The sequence below is a fragment of the Oncorhynchus masou genome, chromosome 32, assembly GCF_036934945.1.
Source record: "Oncorhynchus masou masou isolate Uvic2021 chromosome 32, UVic_Omas_1.1, whole genome shotgun sequence".
Taxonomy (NCBI): domain Eukaryota; kingdom Metazoa; phylum Chordata; class Actinopteri; order Salmoniformes; family Salmonidae; genus Oncorhynchus; species Oncorhynchus masou.
The window spans coordinates 29,855,420-29,866,291 of NC_088243.1; the positions used below are offsets into that span (position 1 = coordinate 29,855,420).

General features: G+C 42.0%; 1 protein-coding gene across 1 annotated transcript; it reads left to right on the forward strand.

The window, feature by feature from the left end:
* The first annotated feature begins 2,188 nt into the window (after window positions 1-2,188).
* Window positions 2,189-10,303, forward strand: exd1 (exonuclease 3'-5' domain containing 1). The gene is made up of 11 exons (XM_064953850.1): window positions 2,189-2,450; window positions 7,088-7,156; window positions 7,279-7,309; window positions 7,475-7,554; window positions 7,691-7,758; window positions 7,962-8,048; window positions 8,157-8,261; window positions 8,350-8,430; window positions 8,554-8,697; window positions 8,862-9,053; window positions 9,281-10,303. The coding sequence occupies exons 1-11, from the start codon at window positions 2,321-2,323 to the stop codon at window positions 9,995-9,997; spliced, it is 1,704 nt and encodes a 567-aa protein (XP_064809922.1). The 5' UTR covers window positions 2,189-2,320; the 3' UTR covers window positions 9,998-10,303.
* The last annotated feature ends 569 nt before the right edge of the window (window positions 10,304-10,872 follow it).

Here is a 10,872-nt window from a genome sequence, read left to right on the forward strand (position 1 = left end):
TACACATGGAATTATAGATATACCTCTCCTTAATGCAACTGCTGTGTCTGATTTCAAAAAAACTTTACAGAATAAGCAAACCATGCAATGCAAACCATGCAATGCTCAGATCATGCAATGCTCATGCTCAGATCATCTGAGACGGAGCTCAGAAAAATAGTTACAATAGCCGCCATGTTGGCGTCAACATAAACAAGAAATGACATGATAAATATTCCCTTACCTTTGATGATCTTCATCAGAAAGCACTCTAGGAATCCCAGGTCCACAATAAATGTTTGTTTTGTTTGATAATGTCCGTTATTTATGTCCAAATATCTTCTTTTGTTAGCGCGTTTTGTATACATATCCAAACGCTCATTCTGGTCAGCGTTATGTCGGACAAAAACTTCAACAAGTTATATTACAGGTCGAAGAAACATTTCAAACTAAGTACAAAATCAATCATTAGGATGTTTTTAACATATAGCTTCAATAAAGTTCCAACCGGAGTATTCCTTTGTGTCTTGATGAGCAATGGAACACAAGTGGATACCATGATGAATGCGTGTGATCAGAAAATGGCTGACTGCCAGTCACCTGATAGATTCTGCTCTCATTCAGTCCCACAACACAGTAGAAGTCTCATTCAAATTACTATAGACGGTTGACATCTGGTGGAAGCCCTAGGAAGTGCAACATCATTAATATCTAAAGGGGATTACAATGGGAACTATGGTGAATCCATACCAAGCTCAGATTTCTCACTTCCTGTTTTGATTTCTCCTCAGGATTTTGCCTGCCATATGAGTTCTGTTATACTCACAGACATCATTCAAACAGTTTTAGAAACTTTAGAGTGTTTTCTATCCAATACTACTAATACTATACATATATTAGCAACTGAGACTGAGGAGCAGGCCGTTTACTTTGGGCAACTTATTCATCCAAGCTACTCAATACTGCCCCCAGCAATTCCATTTACTTTTGATACTTAAGCATATTTAAAACCAAAATCACGTTATACTTTTACTCAAGTAGTATTTTACTGGGTGACTTTTACTTAAGCCATTTTCTATGAAGGTATCTTTACTTTTACTCAAGTCTGACAATTTAGTACTTTTTCCACCACTGCCTACATAAAAACATCCCACCATGTCAAACAAACAAATTATATGTCAGCATTTATACAATTACACAGAAACTTCCTGTTTTCATCACAGCTGTGGTTATTTTTTACATTTTTAAATGATATGACTTTACTCACATAAAAATTGTAGACGGAAGCATGGTTATGGACAACAATCAATATTGAAAGGAGTATTTATTGTCAAGCATCATGCAAGGTCGAGCTGAAACGGTAGGTAGTGGCATGCACCTTAAATGTTTGTTTGTGGCCTGCCATTATATAGAAGAAGAAGAAGGTTACCTGATGATGCCTGACCACAGAGATAGAGCACTCTAGGGCCCAAAAGTCTGTTTTAGCATGAGCAGCTCCATTGAGGTCTTTCACCATTTTTAAGTAGTCAACTAGGTGGGACTTCCTATGGGTAGAGGATCACATAATTTCATCCAGGTCATCAGGAGGGATCAGCCAATGAATTATACTCATGAGAAAACGGTCCATAACTGAAAGTGGCAGTAAATCGCCAGGCATGGCATCATACCTGTTCAAACAACACACTATAGGTGGCAGTTTGGAACCTTTCAGTTTGTTTACCAACTCAAGTAGTCGCGGAAGAAAATTGACTACTTTAGAATGGAGATGGCGCTGCCCATTTTCTCACGGTTTCCACTTGTTACCACAGCCACAAATTCAAATCGGCTGTATTGTAATGTGATGTTATGGTTATAAAATGAAGGGGGAGGGGGGAATCGCTAGGTTAGGCATAAGGTTAGCAGCGTGGCTAAGGTTGGGGTTAAATCATATATTCAGAAAATACTTTGTAAAAATACGGGTAGACCGTCAATGTAAAATAAGAATTTGTTCTTAACTGACTTGCCTAGTTAAATAAAATAAAAAAAAATAAAAAAATAGGCGGGGTTTGTAACTGTGGCTGTGGCTGTGGTAACTACATCTGCTCTCGCAGACGCCATATGGGACATGTACAATGTTGCGTTCTCCAGCTACCCATCTCTATGCGACTGTTTGGCCTGACCCCTCACACGCTCCACCCCCTGGCCGTCAATCAATCACGTTCACGTAGTTGATTCCTCGCACCTGCTTTGGTCAAAGCACATGTTGGTTAAAAAAAAGTCTCGACAGAGATTGATTCGCTGTCATTAGCTTTAACTTTGCTTGATACATTGACAACAAGCATAGCAATTGTTGTTTAGAAATATGACCATGGACGACTTTCAATTCATGGATAGCTTCAAGAGAAAGCGCATCAAATTGACCCTCAAGACTGCGACTTTCCTTGGAATTGTTCAGCGGATAAACGCCAATAAAACTGTGATTTTAGAGGACGGTAAGATAAAATTAATGTACTGACTTATTTTATCTTGATTTAACTGTTTTACATGGTCATATTTTTTTGCAAAGAATCTCCACGGTATCTGATCACATTCAGCTCAGCAAGTTTGCTATGGTAGCTAACGTTAGTTAGCCAGCATAGGCGGGTTTTCCACAAAGGTGTACGCGTGTGCTAGAGACTGACCTGGACCCCGTTTCCCAAAAGAATCTCCAAGTTAAATGTATTTATAAAGCCATTTTTACATCAGAAGATGTCAAAGTGCTTATACAGAATCCAGCCTAAAACCCCACAGATTTAGAAGCACAGTGGCTAGTAAAAACTCATTACCCTAGGACTAGGCTCTGAAGGGTGACCAGTCCTCTTCTGTCTCTGCCTGGTGGAGAACAAGGTCGTTCTTCAAGATGTTTACACATTCATAGATGACCAGCAGGGTCAAGTAATAATAACAGTGGTTATAGAGCAGTGGTCACCAACCTTTTTGAAGTCGATCATTTTCTGAGTCAAGATGCAAAACGAGAGCCACTACTCTGTTTTTCTTTACATTACTTAATAAACGTAATCCTATGCAACATTAAGCAATTAAAAACTTTTCAGTAAAAAGTAGGCTACAGCATATCACTGCATATTGGCTATGTTGTAATTGCCCAATGTTCTTTTCAGACCTTTTTCAAATGGTTTAAAAATGTTAGGTATATGATCACACAGGTAATTTGTTGTATTACTTGCAAGGCATGGCTGAGTGAGTATAATATTAGTTTTTTACTGGACTGATTGCCTGCTTCCGATGGCCAGTCTGAGGGGAGGGATGGAGCAGCGGTGAGGCTGCCTCTCACCCGACTCATAGTTCCTCTTCTCCCTCCATCCGCTGAGAAAAGAGGAGTCTTCCAGCTGATGGCGAAACTTGTCCTACTGCATTATTTCTGCCTCATGCACTAATTCATGTTACTCCTATGACCAGAGAAAGTAAAATATTCCTTGACGTTAAAAGACGAGATGAAAATAATAACGCTTATCAAAACACGTTGTTATACTCTTTCATTGCAGTGCTGGTTGTAGCATGAGTGGAAGTTGGGCGAATGTGCATTTTATTGCTTATAAAACTGTTGAACAAAGGGTTGACAGTGCTGAATAACGGCATGAACTTACTCATAAAACAGCAGCTCTTCGCTGTATTCATTGAGTCTCACTAGTCATGGTTATAAGTGTTAATCTCACATGATCAACTTTGCTGTGCGTTCGTTTCTTTTTACAGTCTATGGCTTGAGGAAGCTCAGATCACGGTGTCTGCAGTTATCTAATTAGCCAGCCTATAGGTGCACTTGATTTGCTCTCTGGGCCTGCCCGATAGGCATCGTTTTATCTTCAGATACATAAAATGGGAACACTGCCTACCCAGCGCTAGGGCTGCTGAATCAAGTACACCTACCACCAACATTGCGAAACAAATGGGAACACAAGGCTTTATTTTTTTACATAAATATTTGAAAGACTAGGAATGGCTTGGAGATCGACCAGTCGATTGAATCAAATTTTGTTCAAATCAAATTTTATTTATCAAATGTGCCAAATACAACAGGTGTAGACCTTACTGTGAAATTATTACTTACAATCCCTTAATTAACCAACAATGCAGTTAAGAAAATAAGTAAATATTTAAATTGATGAAAGGGGGAAGGGAAAAAAAACATGTCAATAACGAGGCTATATACAGGGGGTACCGAGTTATAGAGGATGCACCAGGTCAGCACCTCAGAAGTAAAATGTTAGTTGGCTTTTCGTAGCCAAGTGTAACGGTATAACTTTACGTCCGTCCCCTCGCCCATACCCGGGCTCCTCTGCACACATCAACAACTGACACCCACGACGCATTGTTACCCATCGCTCCACAAACGCCGTGGCCCTTGCAGAGCAAGGGGAACCACTACTTCAACGTCTCAGAGCAAGTGACGTCACCGATTGAAACGCTATTAGCACGCACCACAGCTAACTAGCTAGCCATTTCACATCCGTTACACAAGCATTGAGGTCGAGACAGCAGGTGCGGTAGAGGGAGAGAGGGTCGAAACATTAGGTCCGAGACAAGTTAGCACGTCCGTTGGACAGGTCAGGGTTCCATAGCCGCAGGTAGAGCAGCAGAAACTGGATCAGCAGCACGATCAGGTGGACTGGGGACGGGAACAGCCAGGAATCGTCAGGCCAGGTAGTCTTGAGGCATGGTCCTAGGGCTCAGGTTCTCCGGGAGGGGGAGAGATGGAAAATTCGAGGGAGCATATGTGTAGCCTGATGTGTGCAGTAATGTGCCAAATCGGTGATTTTTAGAGCTTTAAAAAATTGCATTAGAATAATACGCCTTAATATTTGCAGCCATAGATGGTAATATCTCTATAGGAGCTAATCCATCAGTATTGTGAAATAATTTTAATGCCTCAAGTCCTCAACTGGCAGCTTCATTAAATAGTACCCGTAAAACACCGTCTGTTTCTCAAACTAGACACTCCAATGTATTTGTCCTCTTGCTCAGTTGTGCACCGGAGCATCCCGCTCCTCTTTCTATTCTGGTTAGGGCCAGTTTGTGTTCTGGAATCTTCAGTTTCTTGGCAATTTCTCGCATGGAATGGCCTTCATTTCTCAGAACAAGAATAGACTAACGAGTTTCAGAAGAAAGATCTTTGTTTCTGGCCATTTTGAGCCTGTAAATTAACCAACAAATGCTGATTCTCCAGATATTCAACTAGTCTAAAGAAGGCCATTTTTTTTTTGTATTTCTGCTTTAATCAAAACAGTTTACAGCTGTGCTAACATAATTGCAAATGGGTTTTCTAATGATCAATTAGCCTTTTAAGATGAGAAACTTGGATTAGCAAACACTGTGCCATTGGAACACCGGAGTGATTGTTGCTGATAATGAGCCTCTGTACGTCTACAGTTGAAATCAGTTTCACAATTCCTGCCATTTAATCCTAGTAATAATTCCCTGTCTTAAGTCAGTTAGGATCACCACTTTTATTTTAAGAATGTGAAATGTCAGAATAATAGTAGTGAATGATTTATTTCAGATTTTATTTCATCACATTCCCAGTGGGTCAGAAGTCTACATACACTCAATTAGTATTTGGTAGCATTGCCTTTAAATTCTTTAACTTGGGTCAAATGTTTCAGGTAGCCTTCCACAAGCTTCCCACAATAAGTTGGGTGAATTTTGGCCCATTCCTCCTGACAGAGCTGGTGTAACTGAGTCAGGTGTGTAGGCACCTTGCTCTCACACGCTTTTTCAGTTCTGCCCACACATTTTCTATAGGATTAAGGTCAGGGCTTTGTGATGGCCACTCCAATACCTTGACTTTGTTGTCCTTAAGCCATTTTGCCACAACGTTGGGATTATGCTTGGGGTCATTGTCCATTTGTAATTTAGCTTTAACTTCCTGACTGATGTCTTGCTTCAATATATCCACATCATTTTCCTACCTCATGATGCCATTTATTTTGTGAAGTGCACCAGTCCCTCCTGCAGCAAAGCACCCCACAACATGATGATGCCACCCCGTGCTTCACGGTTGAGATGGTGTTCTTTGGTTTGCAAGCCTCCCCCTTTTTCCTCCAAACATAATGATGGTCATTATGGCCAAACAGTTCTATTTTTGTTTCATCAGACCAGGGGACATTTCTCCAAAAGTGCGATATTTGCCCCCATGTGCAGTTGCAAACCATAGTCTGGCTTTTTTATGGTGGTTTTGGAGCAGTGGCTGATTCCTTGCTGAGCGCCCTTTCAGGTTATGTAAATACTTTTGTACCTGTTTCCTCCAGCATCTTCACAAGGTCCTTTGCTCTTGTTCTGGGATTGATTTGCACTTTTCACACCACAGTACGTTCATCTCTAGGAGATAGAACGCGTCTCCTTCCTGAGCGGTATGACGGCTGAATGGTCCCATGGTGTTTATACATACGAACGTGGTACCTTCAGGCGTTTGGAAATTGCTCCCAAGGATGAACCAGACTTGTGGAGGTCTACAATTTTGGCTGATTTGATTTTACCATAATGTCAAGCAAAGAGGCACTGAGATTGAAGGTAGGCCTTGAAATGCATCCACAGGTACACCTCCAATTGACTCAAATGATGTCAATTAGCCTATCAGAAGCTTCTAAAGCCATCACATCAATTCTAGACTTTTCCAAGCTGTTTAAAGGCAGTCAACTTAGTGTATGTAATCTCCTGACCCACTGGAATTGTGATTAAGTGAAATAATCTGTCTGTATACAATTGTTGGAAAAATGACTTGTCATGCACAAAGTAGATGTCCGAACCGACTTGCCAAAACTATAGTTTGTTAACAAGAAATTTGTGGAGTGGTTGAAAAACAAGTTTTAATGACTCCAACCTAAGTGTATGTAAACTTCCGACTTCAACTCTATGTAGATATTCCATTAAAAATCAGCCATTTCCAGCTACAATAGTCATTTACAACATTAACAATGCTTACACTATTTGTGATCAATTTTATGTTATTTTAAAGGATAATTCTTGGGGGAAATTTCTAAGTGACCCCAAACTTTTGAACAGTAGTGTAGCTAGCTAGTATTTGACTGTTGTATGAAGCTAGTAGTCTGCAATGTATGGCTTTAATCTTTTTCAGTTGTGGATGTCAAGAATGGAAGGAAATTCCCTGGAGTGAAACTATTCTTTGGACATGAAATTCTCAATGGTAGGCAGCCAGAATCATGCACTTTTATTTCTGTCATTATTACTAGATACTTTTACAAGTTGAATCGAATTGTCTCTGGTCTTCTGCTATGTATAACTATTAGTTACCCTTCTATCTTTCAGTGGAATTCCCAAATGTAACAAAGTCTGACCGGTATGTCCGATATTGACGTCATTAGTGAATGGATGAAAGATTATCGAACCATGGAATCATTCTTTGTATGCATCTGTCATATTTTACAATAGTTGACTTTGCTCACGGATAAATGAATGTGTCATTAGTATTGCATGCAATAATACCAAAAGACTGTCTGCTCAGAGATAACACCAGTGACCACAGACCTGAAGGTCACCTGACAGTGGCAGAGTTCCAGCCTTACAGGAAGGGTCTCATACTGAGTGAGTTGACCTCAGGTTAAATACTATATTGTACACGTTTAGCTAGTAGAAGCCATAGATTTGCATCATTAGCTTTTGTCATTAGTTGGTTTATATGATCTATGTAGTACTACAAATAGATATCTGCCATCCTCAGATGATGATGATGAGAGCCATGTCAACTTTGTGGTCATTGATGAGTTCCATGAGAAGTTTGGTCCTGCTGTGAGTACCTAACCCTCACAATCACAGTTTCATATCACCTAGCCCTGGGTGTAAGCTTCACATTACATAGCCTATTGGCATACAAAGGTGGATAACATTTGAGGGAAATGAATCTAGTGGGAGCTTAAGGAGGTGTGTGTCCTGTCCTGTGGGCTTACGGATTGAACTCTCTAGCGCCTTGCTTGGTCATGCTCTCCACCTAGATGATGCACATCCGGAAGCAGCAGGTGATTGGGATAGGAGCTGACGGGATCGGGACGTTCCAGCACGAGAGACTCTGTTGGCTGCAGGTGAGGAAAGAGACTTCCTACCTAGGCTTTTTCATATGCATGTCTTATTTCACACAATCTATTACTTTTCATCGTTGGAAATTTGAACTGAACTATGTCTCTTTGTAGATTGCCACTAAGAACAAGGTGTACCTCTTTGACATCCTGTTGCTTGGAGCCCGGGCCTTCAAGAACGGCCTGTCCATGATCCTAGAAAATAACCACATATTAAAGGTGAGTCATTTAGATGGGAGAGTTTGACATATTATCCCATTTCACTTCCACCTCATGCAATTTCTGTCTGTATATATTTGTTGTTCAGGTCACTCATGACTGTCGGAGCCTCGCCGGATGTTTGATGGCTCAGTTTGGAGTAAATCTCACCAACGTCTTTGACACTCAGGTACTGTAGAGTGTGCAGCCTAAATGTTGTTCTTCTATGAATGGATTCTTACCTGTAGGCATCATAACAGGTGTTGTCCTACCTGAATTATCACAGCAATGTAGTCATGTTATTTCTCCATAGGTGGCAGATATCCTGTGCTTCTACACAGAGACTGGTGGCTTCCTGCCAGACAGGGTCAGTACCCTACCGACAGTGGTGAGCCTACATTTGAAGATGTCCTCGTCACAACTCTCCTATCTCAACATCAAGTCTCAGCTCACCAAGGTACGGAACCCTAAAGGAGGGAACATAGCACAGCATTATGGATGTGGTGTTTGTGTCTTTGTCTCAGTGGAACAGAACTGTTGAAAGACTTGTATTTGTGTGTGTTAAAGGTTTACAAGGTGTCTGTACTAAACTGTATCGGTGTGTCTGTACTAAACCTGTAGGAGGACAAAGAGGTGTGGTACGTGCGCCCCTGCCCTTTGTCCCTGCTGAAGGTCATGGCCCTGTCGGTGATCCACCTGCAGCCTCTGAGACTGGTGCTGCTGGATGCCCTCATGGCTGACTACACAGGCCTGGTGGACTCCTACCTCAGCGGCAGCCGAGAGGAACCTGTCCACATGCAGAACATCGGCTCGGTGAGCCACTGAGCTTCACACACACGACCCAACACAACCACGCAGATATAGTATTTACATCCTCAAACGTCCAGAGCCACTTACTCATTACTGTACATATGGCAATGTTGAGAGAATATTTAATGACATAAAAATGAATAGATCTCCATGGCAGTAATGGTCTGAGATGTAAATGTCTGTGTTGTGATGATATAGAAGCTAATGGGCAGCTGTGTGTCTGTCTACAGAGCAGTGTTCTGGAGCTGCCCAGGGAGCTGCGGGAGTTGGAGCACACGCGTCAGAAGCGCCAGAAGTGGGCCGTCGACCGCTACCCTGTCACTGAGCAGGGCCTGCTGGAGCGCTCCAACCCCAGACCCCTACCCCCATCACAGAATGGGCAGGGCCAGGACACAGCCACCCAAAGACAACCAGCCCCTCCTGTCCCCACAGCAGTGGCGCCTGTAGTCCCAGCACCAGGGCAGGGCCCAGCAGAGACACCCTGTCCCAGCAATACCCTGGGGGCCTCTGACCTCCATGCTATGACCAGTGCCCTGACACAAGAGGCCCAGCAAAGCTACAGGAAACAGCCGTCTGGAGTCGTCAGCCCAGTGGCTAAATCAGGAGCACCAGGACTCTTGGAGATAGTGATGGACACAATGGCAGGCAGAGGGAGGTCCCTGTTGAAAGACCCAACACCACCCATTCTCCCTGTGTTCACCTCCCTGGGAAGAGGCCTGGCTCTCCCGATACCAGCAGCCCAGGTCCCCAAGGAGAGCCCCGGAGCCCTGAAGACCCAGGCCCCAGTGGGGAGGGTGGAGGTGCCTGTCCCCCCAGGCCCAAGACCCAGCCCAGTACAGCCATCTGAAAACATTCCTGGTGCAGGGAGAGGCCTCATTCAGAAACCCCAAGGTCTCACCTCTCCTCTCAGTCTCTCCTTCAGTTCATTTAGAAAGAGCCACCTATGATTGGGATTGGTTGGTTCAAAATTACTTGTATATTTTTATTCTACGAAGACCACTAGGTGGTGATAAATTGTCAATTCTGTTTGCAATATAAATTGCACCAATGTTGGGTGTTTTAGTTAACTGCTTTTCTATTTCAAATGTACAATATCAAATCATAATTGGATGAGTGATATTTAGAGTTGTGTCCATGGTATCTGGTTAACCTGTACATTTGTTTATTTAAGCTTCTATTTTTAAATTGACTTTAATTGCTGTTCATCACTTGTTCCTTTACAAAGTTGAATTAACACCAGTTCAATACTCTGATTTATTCTCTCTCTTTCTGGCCTGATTTGCTTGAGTAATGGTACATTCTGAATCTGTTAAGTGCAGTCATTTCACTTGGTAATGAGCCCCCGGCATACAGGGAATATTCTGTCAGGCTACAGCCTGATAATGTTCAACTAATTCCTTTGATAACAATACAGAACATAGTGTATTAATTCATACCAGCCCACACCTGGATGATCTGTGCAGAATTATAGTTCAGCCAAATGAAGCACATCAAGTTCAAATATTCTATACATGAAAAACCTTTTATGATTCATTCATTTCAAAATGTTTCTTCTCAAAGTCCAATAGTCAGTTGTGTAAAACAAATGCTAACACAGAATAAAGTACCCAATATAGCTTAGGATGATCAATTTACTAAATTTGGCTTCATGGTTGCTGTTAATTGAGGTGGAACGCAGGAAAGCATTGATAGATGTGCTGTTAATGAAAGAAAAACATTGTTTCTGGAAGGTTGCTTTGATTACAGATGACTGCAAAACCATTAGAGCTGGCACAGAATGAATGCAGGATGTTGACATGAAATTGATATTGCCTGTCTGCAG

What these genes read in the sequence shown, in the direction of transcription:
- exd1 (XM_064953850.1), top strand. Translation starts at nt 2,321, where the DNA reads ATGACCATGGACGACTTTCAATTCATGGATAGCTTCAAGAGAAAGCGC. An exon ending in TGGACATGAAATTCTCAATG is followed by an intron (nt 7,157 to 7,278) that starts GTAGGCAGCCAG and finishes TCTATCTTTCAG; the next exon opens with TGGAATTCCCAAATGTAACA. An exon ending in CCAACGTCTTTGACACTCAG is followed by an intron (nt 8,431 to 8,553) that starts GTACTGTAGAGT and finishes ATTTCTCCATAG; the next exon opens with GTGGCAGATATCCTGTGCTT.